Consider the following 22685-nt stretch of genomic DNA (forward strand, 5'->3'; position numbering starts at 1 on the left):
ATTTCTTTTAAACTTCATCTGTGCCTTTCATGTGTACAACCCAAAAGCACAGATTGGACCAAACTATAAACTTTATATGGTGAGCTATTTTAGTCCTGGTGGTATTCAATTATGAGAAAATGACAGCAGGATGAGGGCTGTTTCACCGTAGTTAGGCACTATAATGTATATAGAAGCTGGAGCCAGGATGAGCCTGAAAAAAACTGACAAGCTGAGTCTGTACAGCATTCGATTTCAACATTATTTAATCAAACACGGTTAAGATAATTATTGGCTTTCCTTCTCCGCCTCTTCCTGCGTGATGTCTGGAACTTCAGCCTTTCTATGTCACGCTGACAGCAGGTGTAATCTCCGCCTGTCTGCTGGCGTCACCTGCATCTCATCCCCTTTAATCACCACCCACACGTGCAGTCACACACGGTCATGTAGAGGAAATCAAGGGCAATATAAGGATTGTAATACACAGGTGAACGGCCCCTTAAACCTCAATGAGAAACTCAAGTATATATTCCTGTATTAACTGCAGCGATGGATTAATTCAGGAGGAAATCGCTTCTGCTTAAAGAAAAATGGAAGTGAATGATGCAGCCAAAAACAAAAATGAATTTACAGCAAAGGTGTGTTTTATTATTATAAAAAATGACAAAAATATATATTACATTTTACTTGAACCAAAACTGATGTGATTGTTGTTGAACTACACTGTTTAAAATCACTTAGCAAGGCACAATCTGATGAATCCCAGTTTTCAAATGAACCAGCTATTTATAGGTTTTGGAGTTGTGTGTTTCAAATTTGTCATTAATCAAAATAAAAAACAAAACAAAAAAAACTGCAGCCCAAATTATAATGACAGTATAATTTAAAGGCAACTGAAGAGAAGCAGAAAAATGATGGCTATATAGATATAACATAAAACCTTTATGCTAGTATTTGGCCAACTGGTGACAAAAGCATTAAATTGTAGGTTTTTAATTGTCAGTTTTCTTGTTAGAAACACTTGGATAAACATTTTTTTGCTTTAAATAAAATGTTTTGTTGAATTTGTTATTGCCTAAAAGCTTGTGTGGGCACATTGGTTGTGGCCACTGGAACCAACCCATAAGGGCCAAGGTTCAGTTGTTCTAAACTTTTGTTTAATTAAAACATGAAGGTTCACAAATGTTTTGTATTTTTCTTTCTATAAATTCAGAAATCTGAATAATCCGCTCACAAACAAAAATCTCAGCTTTACAGCAGGCTACAAAAAAAAAAAAAAAAAAAAAAACAACTTTCAACACTCACAATCTCAACATCATTGTCCTACAAATATCATGCAGACATTGTTGGATTGTACACATTCATCCGGTCCTGAAATACCACAAAACATTAATTTAAAATATAACTATAACACGTCAAATAACAAAAACAGTTAGTGATTTAACATATCACTTTAAAAAAAACATATTGCAAAATATTGCATAAATATTTGTGGTCTAAGTTTCACTTAAAATGCGAGAAGCCCTTCATAGGATGATGAAAAAAAAATACAATTTAACTGTAATTATTAGCAGTAAGGACAAGTATCAAGTGTAAAATAAATGAATATGTGAAAAATATTTGTTACTGAGAAACAGACTGATACTAAAATAGTTTAACAAACCTTCAGAAAGCAGCAGAAGTTCTGTAAACATAAATTTATCTTTAGAGAGCAACAGTCTTTATCACAATCAGCTTGTTTGTAGATAAGCCAACTGGTTTAAGTGTTGGTCGTTGGCCCGAACACAACAATCCAAGGCCTCCTTTAGCTCCATTAACTGGCCCCCTCCAACTTTGAGCTTCTCCCTGGAAGCAGAGGAAAAGACATCTCGTTGGTATAAAACATTAAAAAAAATGGACATGAAGACTGGAGCAGACAAATGAGATGACGTACAGCTCAAGAAGTGGACTGCTTGGTTTTTTGTTGTCTGTTACGTCTGGTAATGTGTTGCCTATAAAGTTATAAAAATAAGATCTACATTTATTCTTCAACATTGTTCTGCTTTTGTTGGATTTGTAGAGACAGCATGATAACTGAAGTTAGGACGTCACTATTTAGTTATCTATGCAAAGTTCTGTTTATAGTCAGGTCTGAGAATATGTGAACATGCTTAGCAGCTAGGGAAATAATGGAGGAGCAAACCATGAAACAACTTCTGAGACAAATGTCCAACTACTTTAGGTCATGGTTGTAACTTTTCATTTAATTTGAATGTGAATATCATCATATTAAAGTTGACAGCCTACATTTTCAGGCCATTTTCATCACATCACTGTAAATCAAATATGTTTTAGTAAACAATAATAATAAAAAAAAAAGACAGAAAACCATTTTTGCTGCAAATTTTAGTCAATATCCTTTTTGTATGAAATGTCTGAGGTGAGCTAAGCTCGACCACAGGAATGTTGAGTGTAATACAAACTTGTCACATCATTATGGAAGCATAAAGCTGTCACCCAAATGAAATAACAAAGGGACCATTTCACATTATAACATCCATTTTATTGTAAAAATGTGAAACGGATCACCTTATCACTTGATAACATGATGTGTTTTGTGCTGCAAACGTGGAATATGAATCGTATTCTTCTTTGAATGAGGAAACATACGTGGATGAGACAAGGAGGGACTAGATAATGTGATACTGTTGACCTTGCACCCTTAAACCAGACAGGACTACGTCTTTGAGTCAGCAACTTAATTCTCCCAGCGGTGCACATAGCCTAAATAATTTTCATTTTGGTTTTCAGAAGACAGCTAGGCCAAAGTTGTAACCACTGGTAAATGTTAACCAGCACACATACCCAGACACACGCACCATCTCACTCAACGCAGACCAGCTTGCTCATGACTGTCCCACATTCCTGTCTGTACAACAATAAATTGGAGTAGAACAAGTAATCATTGACAAAAAGAACTGAAATGTTTAATCCCCATATAAAAGTATTTTGCTTTTAGGCTGTAACAACATCTGCAAACAGTACTTGGTGTTTCATGTTCTTACAATAAAACTTATAATACGTTTCACGTTTTTACAAAAAAAAAAAAAAAAAATTATGTTATAACATGATAAGTTCCCAAATTTTTAAGAAACAACTGTAAGCCAGCTCTACGCTTCTGTACATCATGAAGTCCTTTCTCACATTATCTTTTTGGTTCATGATTTAGTGACTCGTTGACCCCATGTGGTGTTCTTAACAAACAGCAAGCTTGTTCTTTTCCCTGTTCAGTATTTTCTAAAACTACCAACATTTTAAACCTATAAAAGCAACATCTTATGGTAAAAACGTACAATTTATCATTGTACCATTTGGATGAATCAGACTTTTCTGATGCTCAGAACAGATGTCCACAAACAAAAGAGCTTCTGTGTTTGCTGCAGCCTCCAGAAGCTTTGGATTAAAACAGCAACTATTTATTCACATTTATCTCCAGCTGAACTACAAAGTTCTGGTTACACTGCCTCATGCATCCTGGATGTTACAAATGACTAAGACAAACACACTGCCACAGTCCTGGCAACGACTGCTTAGCAGTGTCGACACTGAGGGAGCTTGTTTGTTTCCGCCTCTGCTTTGTTTCTGTTGGAACATTGCGTAACTGCAGACATGATGGAAGAAGAATCTGCTGGCTGTTGGCCCTCCTTGTTTTCACCCTCCATCCATCCAACCATATCCCCTTCTTCACACAGGCATGCATCTGTGTTTTCTTATTTATTTATTTTTTAACCCACGCAAATGTCAGGTTGTGTTTAGGGAACACGCAGGATGTGTCGGTCTGTCGCTAATGAGCCAGATTTACAATCCAGCCCTCTCCATGGACAGAGGGACTGTGTAAAAGACTTCCTGTCACTGCATTTACATCAACAACGTCACACTCACAATTATGATCCATCTGTCATGAGGAAGTGACAGAGTGACAAAATCAGTGCGGCACTTGAATAGTGCAGAGTCACTGACCCAAATGGATGATGTATACATGAAGGAGGGGTTCTGTGCTGCTTCTGTGTGTTACATAACAGCCTATACATGTTTGACAGGTAATTAACGAATGTACCCAGGAGACAGTATCGGCTCACGCTCAGCTAATATGTCATAACCAACTACTGTTCTAAACCAGTCAATCATGTCTTGCCATCGCAGGAATGGTTTCCATCTTGATTCCACATAGATAAGCTTAAAAAAGCCAGTTAATAATAAAAGGTGGCACTGAGTTTGCATTACAGCTCCCTGACATATGCACAGACATGCAAAAAGTATGTATATAAATTAGCGTGGAGTAAGGGTATGCAGGCGGAGCCACAAAGTCTTGTGCAGTTGTGAAAATGTACAGTCCCTCCAGCAAAGGTTGCTCTGGATCCTGTCAGCTGTCATTACCAAATGATTCCTGATTCACAGAAGAATGATGTTTCCACTTCAGTTAACTATAATATGCGTGAAACATCATATTGAAGCAGGTACACAGTTAGTCTAATAATGTGTAATTTAGCTCATTAAAGAAGTCTCCCAGCTGCCCTGCCATCCCTTTCTGCCACCATCATGACCTGCTGTAAACTAGAGAGCTTTCTTTGTTCATATAATTTAACATATTGTGTCAGGGAGTGCACAGTTCCTGACATGCAGAGCTATGAATGACAGGTGAGGTACACAGATCCATCTCTCCAGAGAGCATGACTCCCTCATATATGCAGCAGCGTCACAACATTGTTAGGACGTGTGATAAAGATTTTAAAAAACGGTATGCCCTTTTAATCACCTACGCCAATGATCAATTCATTTGTCCAAGTTCATCAATCTATTATGACTTATTGCAAATGTCTTAAGAATTTATTCTGACTCCAGTGACCTGACCAGCTGCTAGTCCGATGGACGTAGCATCTCCTTGTACCAGACTCCATAGTTTCCACTTAACAGTTCCTAGCAATAAGTATCATTAAATTGTTTCTCTGTCCAGCCTGCTGAATAAATTTGATCTTTATACGCAGAATAACAGACACCCAGTAATTGTGGCTCTACTGCACCTCAATCTGTCAGCCATAGTCTGCACAATTACCTCTTTACATCCAATTTAGTATGGTTTTCTTCAAGGCTGTTCATTAACACTGTGCTTATTACTCAATTTGTGTTTTTAGCTGATCCTCGTGACTCATGCATTCGCTCTCAAGTTCATGTTCACTAGGATTTATATAAAAAAAATGAGCCCAGGATCAAGGGTGCACATGGTTTTATACATGTGGATATTATTTGGTATATATAATTTTTAGATGCTGTAACTACACCCTCTTTCAGCATGAACACTGTGCACTCTTATATAAGCAAGACCCCTGTTGATGAAGATGAGTTTGAGTCAGTGAATTATGCGAAAAGGTTTAACATGGATACTAGAGACGAGCATGAAAACACACTGACATGAAAGAGATCAATGCAACTGGGAAAATTAGTCATCCAGTCTCACTTAGCATCAGCACTAACCAGCAGCTACGGCTGTGCTACACTGAAAGCCATTAGCCACCAATACTGATGTCACATGCACATCCAAAGCAGCAAAAACATCCCAATCACAAATAGGTATTTCCAAACTACCTCGGGAAAAATCCCACATAAAGCAGCATTCACATGGAGACAATATCACAATCATCTAGAGAGAAGACATTTGAACACATGAAGGGTTATATTTAAAAATTTCTTGGACCTGAATGTTGTCTTAGCAGAAGGCAAACTCAGCTGAGACATGAGACATCAGAAGAACAAGCCACTGAAATGTGTTTCTTATCCTCCTACTGCTTTGAAAAAAACAAAATGGAAACGGTATCATAAAAGAGCTTATGTAAACATGCATGTCAAAACACGTTTTTCCCAGGAAGAAAATGTGACGACTTGTTATCAGAGTATCCTTCTTACTAAGAACATATTAGCCCTTCTTGTGGATGAATAAAATGAACTCACAAAGACAGACCCAATGCAAAATAATCAGTATGTCTATGCCAATGAATTATTTAAACAAGATTTCTCACCTTGATCATGTTAAAGATGTGCTTACACGTGAAAGCTCAGGCACATCTGCTATCAAAGAATATGAAGCAACAACGAACACCAGTACTAAACTGACATCATAAAAGCTTTTTAGTAGATTACTACTTGAACTTGCCAGTCAATGACCAAACATGTGCCTTCAGTGTCTCTCCTAAGCCTTACATAACTCATGACATCACACAGCTGCACTAATCGCACAGATCAAATATTTAACGCCACAGATAATGCACATACTAAGTAAAGGCCCAGATCACTTTGCAATGAATGTCACAAATAAAAAATTTATAATCACAACGCAGTCAGCGTAACTGTGTCTTTCAGAGGTGAGCTGTTGTAACTAGGGCTAGAATGACATGACCGCTGAGTGCCTGGCAAAGCTTTTCTGCAAAGTAACACAGCAGATGTTGTCTTTAATACTGAATAACCACCGGTTCATCATGGCTTCCCATTACTGCTTAATAATATAACAGCTTGAAAAACAGGGAAATAGTTCTTCAAATTATATAAAGCACTTATGTTGGTTGTAATCATGTCAGACTTGTTTATTATCAACAGATCAGTTCCATGTGGTACATGCAAGAATAATGATCTTTTACAGCATGGAAAAAAGTCTGATAGTAATTTGCAGAGGTTATGAAATTGTCATTTAAACAGATAGACCAGCAGCATCTACAGAGGACACATAACAGCCAGGAAACAAATAATCTGTTTAAGACATGGACCTGTGGCTTGTTTCCATGGCAGCAGCTGGGTTCAACCTTCAGGCGTAAACATAGCTTCAGAGCTACATCGTAATGGACAGACAGGTGATTCTGTTCATCCCTGCACGAGAGAAACTGCTTGCTCCTTAATTAAGGCTGTGGAAAAATAATAAATTTTTTTACAATCCTAAATGCTACATAAGTATAAGCAGCATTTATATCAAGTTATCTTAGATGAAGTAAAATTTCTTGGTTCAGCTAAATCTGTACAGTCTGAATTTAATGACAAACGGAAAAATCTGGCTAAAAAGAAGCACGATGAGGAGGATAACTTTGTACTGCCTTGTAACAATATTCAAGTTTGCCACTGAATGAAGGTCATATCATGGGTGTAGACTAAAGTCTGTATTACATGAGGGGAGGGACACAAAGGTCCTAAATGAATACCTTCAGGGAGCCTTTCTTTGTGCTGACAACAAATCCTATGAGATTACTACTTCCACAAGACAGTAGTCAGGTTTCAGTTGCTGTTTTTGAATAGCTTTAAACGTAAATAAGAAAGGGAAGACAAAGCCTGGCTACTTACAATTAACAGCCCTATAAGGATAATGAGAAACAGAAAAGAGTTAAAATAAGCTGTTTAAACAAGAAGGCAATGATAATAGTCAAGTAAATTAACACATAACTTACTTTACCTTAGTTAAGACTTTGTTTCCCTGACTTTTTAGGTCTGAGCTCTGTTAAATTGCTATTATTTAATTAAAGTCAGCAGGTTTCTAACAGTGTATCTGATGTTCACTCTGCCTTTTGGGGGGAAAAAAAAAATATCTTATCTATCATGGTGCAGCACTAGCATGAAGTCTGTCAGAGCAACAACTACATTCTCAGTCTACACACACGTCATGTGAATAAAACAAGAATCAAGTTACTACATCCGTCAGCCTGATGACACCGAACTGAGAAGATCTATAGCATCTTTTCAAGGAAATGTGTTAATAATGAATGCCACAATTGTTTGGAGATGTTGGCAGGGACACCGTCATTGCGATAGCTCTCCCGGGAACATCAACAAGGAAAGCTATTATGTCTTAGTAACAGCTACAATGCTGGAAAATAGCACATACTTGCCCGGGCATGTCGCAACTCGCAACAGAGTGCTGCAATTCCATGAACTGGTTTGTTTACAATTTTCACCAACAAATAAACTGTTGCTTAATCCATACACCAAGCTAAAGGTTACCAGTACAATCAACAAGCCACAAAACCTTGTTAGACAAAGAGTTGATGCTTAAAATAATAATTACTGTGTTTGTTCATGTGCCCTACCTGTAGTCTGGTTGTGAGAAACAATCCAGAAGGTCTTTGGCTGTCAATCTGGAATCTTCATTAATAATCTGAAAATGAAAAACATATGAACTGAGATAAAAAATAAACAGAATGAGCTCATTGTGACCAGTGAGAGTAAAGGTTGAATGAATTTATTTAAAGTGGCAGCAAATTGATGTTGCATCAAAAACTGTGGCATAGTACCAACCTTATTAGAATGCATGATGCTGAGGAGAGCCTGGACTTCCTGTAAACCAGGGGCCGAAGACAAGACACTGAGAGATGAGACATAAATCTTTGAGATGATCTCAGATTCAGATAAAGCTTAAAACAAGCTAAGGTCCAGCTCAATACATTTTCTCATGAAATCTGCACTAAAAAAAAGTTTTTGTCTTTAAGACTAACATCTCTTGCTTAACTTTGAGGGGGAGTTTAAACAAAATGAGCATATAACTCTTTACTTATTCTTTCATGCATCCCCACATTTACTATGCATGAAACCCTTAGCATTTTATTACTGCATTACAGAGAGTTGTACTCAAGCGCCTCAATACGCACATTCATATGCACAGGAGCAGTAATAAATCCAAAGTATGCAAGGTAAACCACATTTCATGGATATGAAGACAGAGGCAACATGTATATGTTCTAATATTTGTCAGATGTTCACATTAAAGACATCAACTTTAACTAAACTTCAGTTTCTCTGAAGAAACCTCCCAGAGGGATTAAAAAAACAGTCTGAAGTCTGAAGCAAAGGTTTAAAACAATGAGCACTTTAAAAGAACATTTTTTTTGTGAATATCAGAAGTTTCTTTATCATCTGCAACAGCTTCAATACCAGGTGCTACGCTTGGAACAAGGAAATTTCTCCATGGCAATAGCACTCATGCTAGCAGAAGTGTTCTATCCTCAGATTACTCAAAGCACTGGGCTAAACAGGATTTCATTTACAGCACATTACTTACACACACAAGCTTGGGCAGCTATCCTAATTAGGCATTGCCTTTAATTTACTCAGTAAAGTCTAACCCAGATCCTTATACTATGCTTAACTATTAGCAGTTCATTCAGTTCAATCTTTACCTTTCATCAGTTTATTTCTTAGCCCTAGCCAGGATGTTAGAAATGAATGATCTGCTTCAATAGGATTGGTGATAAGGGACCCCAGATGAGGTTAGTGATTGTAACAGAAAAGATCCTAATGAGGCCGCGTAAACAAGAACATACACACTCAGACAAATGCACATTCTGGGGATAAGGAAGAAGTTGTGGTGGAACTTGTCAGGGCTGATAACATACATAGATACATCTTCATACGTCACCAGATTGACATTTTGACTGAATCAGTCATCAAATACAGAACAACAGATTTTGCATACTAAATGTTACAAGTACAAAATAATTAACCTAAACTTGCTGATGTTTTGAGGATACTAGTCTTCATTATAATGATCAAACACAGGCCTTCTAAGGGAGCTACATGTTTACCGTCAAATGCTCCATCCAATCACATAATACTAATACTACTAATTAATAATAATATCCCCTTGCCAATACAGCAAAACATACAAAACATACAAATCGTATGGCATCAGCTACTACAATGAATTTAGCCACCCTCTAGAACATATTTATGAATTAAGTGTTTATAGTGGTTTTCTTTGAGTGACTTAAAGCCACAGCTGACCTCCATTATAACAGGGATATATATTTAAAGACAGTCTTGTCTCACAGTTAAAAAAAAACATTTGTGCCCAAACATTTACATATGATTGAAGGTATTCTTGACCAAAATTAGTTCCAGTCTAAGGCAAAACAGATAAAGTAACAAGTCAAATAAAGCAAAAACAGTAAGTCTACAAAAAAGCTAACAGAATGCTAACAGAAGCATTACGATAAACACTCCAACAATAAAACTCCAACAGGAAAAGACTGGAATTGTGATGATATAAACAATCCCCAAATATGTTTTCCATTTGTTATTTTACAAAAAATATGCTTTCTTCAGAATGATTTAATCAATCAAAATTATTATTATTTTTTTTTTAGCTTTTTTGTGTAGATTTGAAGAGTAGAAGGTCAGAGTGCACGTGTATAAAAAAAGAATGATAAACTAGACTCTGTGCCCTTTAAATGACAGGACATTGTTACTTACCCTCAAAGTTACTCAAATATATAAAAGAAAATCTCATTCAGGAAATTAATAATGCCCGAGATACTCACAAACCTGTTTGTGTGACCTCTGATGTTGTAAATAAGTAATTGCAAGAGGCATAAATGGAGGCGTGAGGTTTGAGCAACATTTAACATACTTTTAAATAAAAAAAATATTATATTGTGAATACTAAAAAATAACATTCTTTGACGCAAAATTATTTCTCTATGAGTCCACAGGTGTTTTACAACCAGAATATATGAATTAACATCAGCTGTGAGTTATGATGCAGCAGGGTGCTAATTAACTGGTCAGTTTTATTATTTACACATGCTTTTCCTGCTGTAGGATGCTACATAAGAACAGAAAGTCATACAGACAGCTAACCTACATCTATTTAAGATAGTTGCCCTATCTTAAATTAGGGCAGGGGGGTTGACAAGCAGAGATTTATTCCATGTAATCAACTCAACTTTTTATCCCAGTGTGATTAGTAGATTTAAAGGTCCAAGTAGATGCGGCAAAAAGTTGTCCTTGAGATGGTGGTTAGCATTTTTCTTCACAAAGGCACAGTGAGAAAATTAGCAGTGCTAAGGTGCAGTGCTCACCGTTGCGTCACTGGAAAAGGTGATAAGGCAACGTAACAAGGTCAAAGAGATTACAGAGTGACCAACACTACATCCCAATAAGAGCACAGAACACACACAGAGATAACTAGGGCACAGGAAGGAGTATGCTGGCTTAGAAAAGGCAGAGGACAGTTCAAAAGGACTTCTTAAAAGGACTGATTGTAAAGAGAAACTACTAAAAACACATGAAGCTTGTTGAGTGGATGGAGGCAAAGAGAAGTGTGCTAATAGAGAAGGATTCAGAACAATGGCAGGAAGTTCCTCTTGTAAACCTTAGCTCAAATGATCAAATATAACAAACATAAGCATGACAGCATTTATGTGAGGGGGTTGATGTACCTGCTGAATGCTTGGAGCAGCTGTGAGACCACAGAGAACAGTTTGTGCAAACAGGCCAGAGTGTCCTGTGGCGGCAAATGAGCTCCCACTGTTGGAGCGCTGTGCATGGTGCGAGGGTCAAAGCCCAGTGCTTTGAACACTTCCAAGCTGAAACACGACAGAAAAAAATGACCTTTTAGGGTCATTACAATGGAAAAAAAAAGCAAAACAGATATCACATTACTTCTAAGTTGATGTTTATGCAGGAAATTTACCAATTAAGAACTGTAATCACATCTCTAACTGACAGCTTGTGTTCTTTAATTGTTGCTCAATACTTGCTGCTTAAACCCTCTACATAAGAACCTCTAGTGAACTGGGGCCTGTAGGATTCAGACATCCAGGTTAAATAACTTAGATGGGCTCATCTAATCCAAAACAAGAGTATCCAGACTTCATTGGCTGCACAAAGAGCAAGCGAGGATAAGCAGACACAGATTCATCATAAAACGTATCCTGGATAAGTGCCGGCTCATGGCTTCCTGAAATAGGCCTTCAGGATCTATCACAGAATCACTGACCTACCATAGCAATGTCTTTGGTGCAATGGACTGCACCTACTTTTTATGTAACCTTTACCGGAAAAAACATTAATAACATATTCTTATTTACAATGTGTGCCTGGCAAGTACTAGAAAACATTAAACAGTAATGCACAAAAATTTCAATAAATCATCACATCAAAGGAAAATCAACCTCAGGCCCATTATGGGTATTCTGTAAATAGAAAATCATTTGACAACACTGAAGCACTGAAGACACAATTTCAATGTCTTCACCACTAAAAGGTCAGCCCAGGCAGGACATGGGACGTCACAATGGCATGCGCTGCCCTTCACGATGTGGCCATCATTTTAGTTAATATACATGCTTTTAATATAAGGTTAATATGATATGAAGGACAGAAGATTTAGTGTAATTTTCAATGGTTTTGGCCTGTTATGATTGGTATGGCGCAGGCCTGCAGGGAGGCATCCATTCCTCTGTTAATTAGTTGTGTTTGTATCTTTTCTATCTCTCAAACTTGGGGTTATGTGTTAGGTGTGTGTTTGTCCCAAACACCAGTGTACGTTATCCTTGGTGTTGTGGCTCAAAAAGTTGGAGAATCACTGTTGTAGAGCATTGTGTAACTACAGTTTAAATTAGTGCTCATGGTTTAATTGCTTTGAGTTTGACTCATTTAATAAAGGAACATCATGTTACTCTATGTGTATTTTATGGGATATGTCAATAAGAAAGTGTCAGTTATCTAATGATTGCAAAATCTTCTAAAATCATTTATCTAAAATGAATGCTTAATCCCTTATCTTGGTTTTGTGCAACTGGCCCCTGGTGCTATAACCAGTTCATCACTAATCCTTACAAAATAATCTAGATTTAAGTGGAAAACAAGTAAGACACACATCAACCTAACCACTGTTCATCAGTTTAATCACAAGTTGAATCTAACTAAAATCTTCACCTTGTTTGATACAAATTAGACCAGACATTCTCAAAGAGGGCCCACATTTCCTGGTGAGACACCTGAGCCGATGTCACCCATTTCTCTTCATCGTCATCATTCATGACAACATCACAGGCAAAAGACTCTCCTTCCACAGACAGGTGTTGCTATAACACAAATTAATAAATAGTTTTAGTGCAAACTAAACGCTGTCCATGGGAGTGAGATGGAAATTAGCATCTTGCTAAATCTGTCATATCAATACATTATACATTCCTTAATATGCACTGTCCCATTCAAATAATTAGAGGTCAAAATTTGACCTTCTAGTAAAAGAACACTTTAAATGTGCTCCAGCTCACCTCTGGTTGTAGCTTGCTGAAAATGCTTTCCATAACAGAGATGGCTGGGGCAACATGGTTTGAACTTTTCCAAAATGCTTTTACAAGATCTTTGGCCTCATGAACGGCTGCGGAGGCTGCACGACAGTCCACTGATTGACCTGAGAAAAGACGTAGAAGCATGCTACACTAGTTATCAGATGACTGCACTGAAAAGAAGGCATTCACACAATTGCACATAAAGCTAATTAACATTTAATCACCAGATAAGTTACACCACATTTAGTTACATTTAGTTTTAGCTGGGTGTTGCTGATATCTGAAAGTGAGAATGGAAGCACATGCACACTGTAGAGAGGAAAACTATGAATGTGAGGCAGAGGGGAGTGGATGCTCATGAGCAGATGTTTTGCTGTGTAATGTTGTGAAAAGAGCTGTTGTGGATATAAAGACAGAGGGCAAATGCAGGTGGGGAGATACTAAACCAGCCAGTTTAGACAGTTTCTTGAAAAGTCTTGAAAAAAACTATGCACAACAAACACACATGACAATTAAACATAACTTTTGATTGCAACTTTATACTTCCAGTATTGTATTTATGGGTATAATGCACATTAACATGTTGCTTAATAAACATGCAAGTCAGTTTATAGATGATGTGTTTTCATGTGTTCGCATTAATTTCATGTGGGCTTTTTATACCTTTGCCTGCATGTATAGACATATGTAAAGAGTCTGTCCTCACAAATATAGCTACAACAAGCTGCAAACTCGCTCACAGCCTGCAGTACTTTTCCACTAGATTTGTTCTTCGGCTCACGCACAGTTTATCCCTTCTTCCTTTACTCCTACTCCTCCTCCTCCTCCTCCTTGCCCTACTCTCAGCATCCTGGAACAGAGCCAGGCTGCGTGGTACCAAAAGAAAAATTCCAGAATCATGCGTTTGAGCCAGGGATATGATTAGCAAATACCCTACATAACTTTACATATTAATATTCTTTGACGGATTAAAATTATTGCACCACTTGTGATGCAGTCCCCACACACACTAGGGGACAGAGAGCCTGCATGACAGGCTGAGACACACATAGCTGTGTAAGCATTTAATAAGTGGATCTAGCAGTGAAAACTGGAACAGGAACGTTGCAGTGGGCTACTCAGCATCTTTCTGACACACATTTGAGTCCCCCACTTTAGCAGATGACCTGATTCTGGATGTAGTTCTGTGGGGTTGTAGTGCATTGCAGGGCCGGGCAGACAACGTCATCCCCCTGCTTAATCTGAGGAATGACTCAGTACTGTTGAGTTTTTTTTATATTCTGACAATGACCATGTGTTTTATAAATTTAAACAACTGAAGCTAAGCTTGGACTGCATGTCAAGTTTATTATTGTTTTTAATAGGACTGGGTATCACCACTAATTTCTGAATCAATTAGATTCACAACTGCCTTATTCAATACGATTTCAATTTAATCTGATTCGATATTGATATTTGATATTGATTCATTCAGATATTTGTATAACATCAATTTTTCTTGAATATTAAAAACATTCTAACTATTTTTATGAAACACTGAGCCTATTAACATGTCCATCATAATATCTGAGAGTAAACATGTTATTGTAATAATCTGATCTGACACGTCCACACGCACTTTTGAAATATGATATTTGAAAGGTCTATTAGGGCATCATGCTTCACAAACTTGGAACATGGAACTTTTTTTGTTTTTTGTTGAAAACAGATCAGATTTGAAACCACATGTGACCTATAGGATCAGTACGGGAAATGTGCAATACATCAATATCTGGGTATTATGCAATGTCCCTTCTTATCTTAGCACATTGCACTTTAACATCATGTGACGTCATTTAGCACTTTGCACTTTAACATCTCAACCTAGATCCTAATTACTGGGGTACTCCCTCTGGTTTCAGATCAATAATATTCTTATTTTGTTCTTATCTCCTTCTTATTATTCTTGTTATTATCATGGACCTTGATCTCTTTTCATTATTATTCACATTGTTATTTTATTGTGTTGGCCTGCAAAGAGACTAAGGATAGAAATTAGCTTTTATATAGTCTTGCATATTTACATTATATATGTATTTTATTACACACTGTCCCTTTACAAAAAAAGAAAAACTCAAAGATCGCTGCATTTACTAGTCCTCTATCAGATTTATTTCTGAGTTCGTATGTGTGTGGTGATGTCAGTTCCTGTCATTTTTAAAACATTCAGTGTTTGCTGAACAAAGGGGGAACCCACAGTCTTAGCGTTAGCTACTAATGTGAGCTGTTAAATAGTTTACAGGTAAATGTAATCCAATGCTGAATGAAAAAATCTGAATTTTTCATTATCTCAGTGAGAGAAGCTGATTTTTACCGTACAGGTCCCTTGTCACAGCTATGAACATAATCTACCAAAAACCATTTATCCTCCTGATTAGATCAAGTTTCTGATGGTTTTCCACCTTTAGAATTATATAAAACAATCTATGCAAGTGTTTAATGAATCAGTTTTGTATTTAATTTAAATAAATTAATTATTATTTTTTTTTAATCAGCTCTAGTTTTAAAAATTGATTATTCTCACTCATGGGAAGATTCCAATAATTTCCAACTAAACTCAAATGTTTTCACATGGAGAATATAATATCTTCAGGCTTTCTTTAAGTTTTTCCTAATCCCAGCAACAGTGGTTATGCTATATTAAATAACCTAAGAGGCGATGAAGACATGTTAGCTCTGGATAAATATGGCTAAATAAGCACACACGAGGGTTATATTCAAGGAAGACTGTGCATCATTCTTGCATAATTTATATAAGTAACCTCTTCCTTCAATTCACATGCCCACATACCTGAGTTGAAGAAGTTGATTAGGTTCAAAACATTTTCCAGATTTCTTCGTGGGGCGATCTGTCCGAAGACGGCAATCCAGTGCTTTTTTAAACACTGTAAGACATCTTGAAGTGTCCAGGGTGGTTTTATATACACAATCTATCAAAACACACACAATGAACACAATGAAATAATAATCATTACTTTTCTACGCCATGCATCAACAGACATACTAACCTACTTAGTGGAAAGTACGCTATAACACAAAGCAGAACATAAGTGCATTATATACATACCATTTACGCATGAAATTTTGGCCTCTTGGATCATTTGGATTTTTTATTATATTGTCTAGAAACACACCTGGCTAATGAAGCTAATTCTCATTTAAACAGGTGAATTCTACCTCCAACCAGAGGTCATCATAAGCAGCCTTCATCTCCACTTCTAACACGTCAGACAGCACCTCCCGCAGACACTCTTCTAGCTCTGAAAGGCATCGGTTATTGAGCCATTTTGCCTCCACGCTGACTGCTTTACTGAGCTGCTTCCCATCTGTCAAGAGTTATAAGCATGCATACTGTATATGTAATTATAGAAAAACAGGAAATAGACAGGTGTATGTGGACACATGTGGAGTATAAGAGTTGGTGAGAGGACAGAATACCACAACTCACACTAAATGAAATGCAGAAGGTATTTCATCAGAAATGCACTTTTAGCATGTGTAATACTAACTTTCCTTCTCTTTGTGTAGGTGGTGAATATTTTAAGCATTGCATTTGTTTTTATTGAGTCATTGCTTCTTTACCGTTAATTACTGTTAAATTCAACCTAATACAGCCGTTCATAAGTGAAGGAAAAGAAAACAAAATAAAAAAAAAAATAGGAAAGGGTGGGTGGCCATGCTGAGTGCATAGATAATATGTGCTATTAACTACAGCATGATGATGGCGCATGCAAAGCATCCTGTTTTGCATGAAGAACACATTAATTCCTGGCTCACCTTTCTCTAGGACACCTACAGAAGAACCTCTCTCTTGACTGTGTGACTGAGCTGGTGTGGAGCTCCTTTTCAACTCTGGTGAAGCGACCTGGGGAGTGATGTGAGGCAGGATCGGCGACTGAACGTTTTGCAGGATGTAAAGGCCATGTCTGGACCTCTCAACCTCTGCCTCCAAATCAGTCTTGCAAAGAGCCCTCACTCCACTCAGGAGGGCTTTACTGCATAGATTTTTATCATTACTAGAGAGGAAAAATTGGAAGCATGTCTTAATTAGGTGGCAGCATCAACACAAACAACATTCGAACAACTCATACCACAGACACTGTGAAGAACTGATTCTAATTTCTCTCTTGAATGTAGCAAAATAATCAATAGCGGACAGCAACTGGGAATAGTAACATTTACAGAAGTAGGTCATTAGATAGAGTAAAATATAATGGCCATTGAAAATATGAGCCAAAAAGAAAAATAAATAAATAAATCATTTCAGAAATCCTTGCTCAGCACATCTATTCTTTGCCAAATCTGCCTGGCTCTCTCTTTCTCTCATCCGAACTGGAACTATCTAGCAGAGTCACATGCATGTGCATTATTAGCAGAGGACACACACTCTGCAGCAGCAGCAGTATACTGTAGGGGGGGAGGGGGAACTCACGTGCATAAGATCAGTGAACACTCTGGGTGCATATTCCGGTATTGCAGGCAGCACTGCAGCACTCTATCATCGTTATTCTCAGCGTTCAGACCATCTGAGGGACAAAGAAAAAGAGGAAAGGACAGGAGGACAAGAGTGACTCAGACAAGACTGAGACTAAAAGTAAATGGTGCACTCATAAAGCTGTACAAAAGGACCGGGTCTGCCACATCTTCTTTTAAAGACAGAGGGAGATGCAAAGATGGAAATTCAGTATCTATTTCAGCAGAATGCTTATATGCTTCATAATATCTTAACATCCAAAATAAACATGACAAATCTTTTTTATCACAATGAAAAATGTATCATTTGACCAAAATCTCTGAGCACATGGATGAAACTTGCCCTTGAGTTGCACCCACTGTTTGCTAATGATAAGGAATTCTAAAAGAACGGTGGAGTCTTAATGCCACCTAGTGGCATCCTGTGAACAATCACGCACCACCATAGAAATGATTTAGACTGCAAATAATAAATTGTGATTCTTATTGCATTTCCCAGCTTTAACATTAGTTATTGTAGCTTTATAGTTAAAAAAAAAAAAAAAAAAAAAAAAAACTCCTTGATATAAAGGGGAGCTTATTCTGCTGTAATGATTTCACCCTGAAAAAAAAAAAAACGAATGAAAACTTTTATCTTATGTGCCAAATAATATAATCTATATCAATATAATCTTTGTCAGTTATCACATCTATATATGATATTTATTTATATATCCTGAAGAGGTTTTACAGACAACATCCAGCCATCATTTCTAGATGCCATCCTCGGATGTAATCAGGTCGTTGTCATGAATCAGCACTCACAGTTGCTCTCAGCGGCCTGCTGCATAGACTGCCCCCACAGACGAGGTTCCCCGTTTTTCAAAGCGTTATAAATGTACGAGATGGCAGGCGTTGCCAGGTGGGCCACAGAACCCGACAGGCCTCGTCCCCTTTTTAGGGAATCCAGCTCCTGAAGCACCACCCAGGGGATGAGGACAACAGGATTGCCCAATGCTAAGAGAACCAGAAAATACACTCAGTAGGAAACGGTAATTCAATGCAAGTCACTGTTCAGTTAATGTCTGACAATACTCATGTCAACAAATAACTTTTATATTTTTCTCTCACTACTGGACAACCTAGGAGTAGATGTTTTTGGCTATAACACGTGAAAAATGCATTTGTTAACAGAAAATTAAGTCATAATAGAAGATATTCAACACCTCCAAGGCCATGAGATATGATCTTTTTCACATAATCCAAGTGACTGAGGAGAATGTTGGTGTCTAAAATGAGCATGAGGTTTTGTTGATCACGCTGTCTGCCTGTAAAGACACGTTAACACTTGGTTAAATCATTTCTTGCTTGTGAAATTTATAATATATAAGATCACACAAAGTATACACACAGAGTTTATACTTGACTCAAAATGAGTACCCAGAACTTTAAAAGTCTTAAGGTAAACAATAAAACTCACTACTGGAGTCTGTGGGTCTTTCTTCTGGAGAATCTATGTCCATACAGGTGAGTTCACCATAGCCTTGCATGAGTTCTAACTTTTTCTCAGAGCGAGCAAGATAAAGCTGTTCAACCACTTGTGTCTATAGAACACATTTCAAAAGCAAAAAATACATAAACATAAGTCATTAAAAAAAACTGTGAAATCTTTATGTCAGCACAATGCTTTATTTAAATGCCATGAAAAATAGAAAGTGATAGCTTGTATTTATAACTTCAATCAAACCGCAGAGCTTTTCATTACCTGATCATATTGTGGCTTAGTGTTGGTATCGCCTGTAGATGGGTGCTGGCCAGACAAGGATTCCTTATCCTGTTGTACAGATTGAAATTTTGGGGTTCCACTGAAGCAGCTGCTAGCTGGTTGGATGACATCCTGCTCTACTTTTTTCATCAAAGTCCCAGAATGTGAGTGTTCATTCTTCTTTTTAAGATATGTGTTTGTAGTAACAGCATCGTGATTTTCACTTGTTTTCCCTGCGGTGTGAGAGGGTATTGGGCGAACTTTTTTTGGTATCTTAAATTTAAAAGGCACAAATTTTTGAGAATATATTTGTAGAGTAGATGATGACTGTGCTGTCTCATGTGGCACTGGTGTGTCACTCTTACTAGCTGAAATGACATACTTCATTGCTTTTGAACTATTCTCTGAGGTAGTGTGCTTGGTTGAAGTGGAAGACTTCTCTGTGATAGAGGCAGAGTCGTTTTTTGTACCTGTGCACAAGCTCTTTTTAAACTTTGGTTCTGTTACTGGAGAGCTCTTGCTAATGCCTTTGACAGACTCCCTATTCTTCTGCTGTGAAGAATCCTTCGAGGAAGAGGACACAGTTTCCAGAGTCTTGATAATGCTGCTGTCGTTTCCATCCTTCTGTGGTTTCTCAGGTAAACACTTCTTCTCCCGTACAACCTGCCTCTGGCTTTCTTGTTTGGTAACACCGAAGCTCGGACTTAGGTTTTGCTGCCTTTTTAATTTGGATGGGCTCCCCTGAGATGGATTTTTATCTGACCTATCTTTTGATGTTTCTTCTGTTTGAGCAACTGAAGCTGCAACTCTGGTGGTTAAAGGTTTTGAGGGTCCACTTTCTGCACTTTCACTACCACGAATGGTTTTATCTTTCTCAGAGCTATGTTGTTTTGCTTTACTGAAGATTTGTTCCCCATGGGAAGGTACAGAGACACTTCTGGGTTTAGTACATTGTTCTTTATGAATGGCTTGCTTCTCTGCTGCTGGTGTTTCGGGCCGTCTGTAGACTGGCTTTTTGATATGGCGAGAGGATCGGGAATCCTCTTTGACAGATTTTTGAGGTTCCTTTCTACACCTATATGTTGAGAAATAAAAGAAAGGTCACAGTAACAGATCATTAAAATAAATTTAATAAAATTTGGAGAATAATGTGAAGCTAAATTATACAGACAGCTTTCGTCTCAACAATCTCAATAAATAAGTCTGTCTTACCTTTTATGACTCTTAACACTTTCTTTCCGTTTGACACTACTGCAGTGATGACTGTCATCTTTTCTCTTGGGCAACTAAAATCATGTTTTTTTTAAAAAAAATCCATGAGTACAGATCAGCTTCTTTTCAAGTTTGAGTTAAAGCAACGTCACACTGTTACATTTAATGCAATAAAAAATGTTTTTAACTTGTTGGACTAACTAAACATGGGCACTTTTTCTTAATTTTTCCATATACACAGTCTTAGCTGATTTTACATAAACTATCATATAAATACACCAGTGCTATGACAGTGTTGCAGCTTAAAGTGACAGTGTTCTCCTCACCTTCTTATCCTCTTCACTAGAAGATGATGGAGACCTTTTGCGCTTTCTCTTTTTTGAGTGCTTAGACATTTTCCTGTAATTTTTTTAAAGAGTAGACATGGTCCTTAATGAATATACAAACTCTTCCATAAAAATAAAGACTAATTCTCCACATCAAAACATCATTATTTGTATTTAACTTAATTAGCCTTAAAAATAAATTTCATGCACAATGCATACGATTTAAATGATCAAATGCCCCCTCTAGGTGGCTGATAAATTCTGTCAACTTCAAATAGCAAATCAGATTATCTTTTTTAAATCCCAGATTATTTTAGTCTGTCTATACTGTCATGACACAAACGCAACTATATTAAATATTCGAAAGAATTCTATATTTCAAGGTTTATTAGAGACATAAAAAGTGTTCTGCTCATTTATTAGCCACAGAACACTCGAAACACCGAAGTTAAATGTCCCCGTTAGCTTGTTTAAGCTGGATCATACAATTAAACAAGGCAAACCGCAGCCGTACTGGCTAACTGTTGCTTTCAAGGTCTAAAAAAGGCAAATTCCATTGATTAAGCAGAATAAAGTAAGACTAACAGGTTTAACTACATAGTTTCAGAAAGGCAAGTTAAGTTCACACATACCGATTTCCAAAACATCCGGACTTTCTTCTTCTACCATATTTCCGGCAGTCTGTACGTTCAAGTTTGCAATGCTGCCCTCTACAGGTAGTATGTAGCTGGTCTTTACACTGAGGAGGACTGTTGCAGCGAAAAGGAGACGCATAATAAATAAATAAATAAAAAAATAAATAAATAAATTTTAAAAAAAAAAGATAAGGATCTAACGTCTAAAACCTGTTGACTGACTGACTGTTGGAAAAAGCACCCTAGACAGGAAAGCATTTATTGGTACCTTCTCTGTTAGCCAGATAAAAAAATTATAGTTTCTGTTATAGTACTAAAGAAAATACATCCCTCATTTTATAAATTACTAAAAGAAGAAGAAGAAAAAGTAAATACGTGCAGAGATGTGTTATAACATGTGCAAGCATGAATGGATATTTAGTAATTAAGGCAAAAATGGAGTTTGTACAAATCTGATGAGCTTGGAAGTAACTTTTTTTCTATGACTACATTCATTCTTCAACAGACAAGCTGTCTTGTAATTTATTTATTAATTTAAATCATCTTAAATAATAGTTCTCCAGACTTCTTCAAAGACATTTTAAAACTATTCTTTAGATATTAGCTGTGCTTTGTTGCACTTGAGGTCCGTGCTCTGGAGAGGATTCATCACTCTGTAAGACCTGTTGCCACTGATTTTTGGTTTTTGTATCAGTTGGCAAACTTCAGCCTTTTTCTCCCAGTTTTCCTTCCTTAAGAATGGCTTTTCAGCAGCTACTTTTCCACTGAGACTATTTCTGATGTGTCTTCAGTTAAAAGCTATCAACTTATGGGCCAGCAGCATCTCTCCTTGGTCCTGTCTTGGGTCTTTGCTGGATTTTTTTTCTATTTCTTGAGAACATCACTTTCAGATACAGATAGCTGTAGGCCTGTCTCTTTTTTTCTCCCATGAATTTTTTAGGCCACACAACACACACTGCTATTTGGAAATTCCATGAAATATTATTTCTATTAATTACATAAATGGATATTATATTATAACATAAAGAATCAATATCATTAAAAATTCACTATCTAGAATGGGGCAGGCTGCTCCAGTCCTTAAGAGTCCCAGTCCTGCAGGTTTTAAATGTTTCCCTGCTCCTGATTTGAATTAAATGGATCCAACAGCTTATCAAGTCCTCCTCAGTGATTCATTCATTTGAATCAG

At 37.1% G+C, this 22685-nt stretch overlaps 1 protein-coding gene across 2 annotated transcripts; it reads right to left on the reverse strand.

Annotated features, from left to right (window-relative positions):
- Positions 1–1114: 1114 nt before the first annotated feature.
- swt1 (SWT1 RNA endoribonuclease homolog) lies at positions 1115–21605 on the reverse strand. 2 transcript variants are annotated; one of them, XM_042007094.1, is made up of 17 exons: positions 21494–21605; positions 20862–20934; positions 20536–20609; positions 19324–20398; positions 19039–19162; positions 18785–18886; positions 18384–18575; positions 17539–17632; positions 16884–17122; positions 16284–16432; positions 15898–16036; positions 13050–13189; positions 12706–12854; positions 11205–11351; positions 8287–8353; positions 8079–8146; positions 1115–1824 (listed from the first exon to the last, which is right to left on the reverse strand). In XM_042007094.1, the coding sequence occupies exons 2-17, from the start codon at positions 20928–20930 to the stop codon at positions 1710–1712; spliced, it is 2943 nt and encodes a 980-aa protein (XP_041863028.1). In that variant the 5' UTR covers positions 20931–20934; positions 21494–21605; the 3' UTR covers positions 1115–1709. The 2 variants fall into 2 exon arrangements, with proteins under 2 accessions (XP_041863028.1, XP_041863027.1); XM_042007093.1 differs by having other exon boundaries at positions 19324–20410.
- Positions 21606–22685: the final 1080 nt, after the last annotated feature.

The sequence above is a fragment of the Melanotaenia boesemani genome, chromosome 14 (assembly GCF_017639745.1).
Source record: "Melanotaenia boesemani isolate fMelBoe1 chromosome 14, fMelBoe1.pri, whole genome shotgun sequence".
NCBI classification, from domain to species: domain Eukaryota; kingdom Metazoa; phylum Chordata; class Actinopteri; order Atheriniformes; family Melanotaeniidae; genus Melanotaenia; species Melanotaenia boesemani.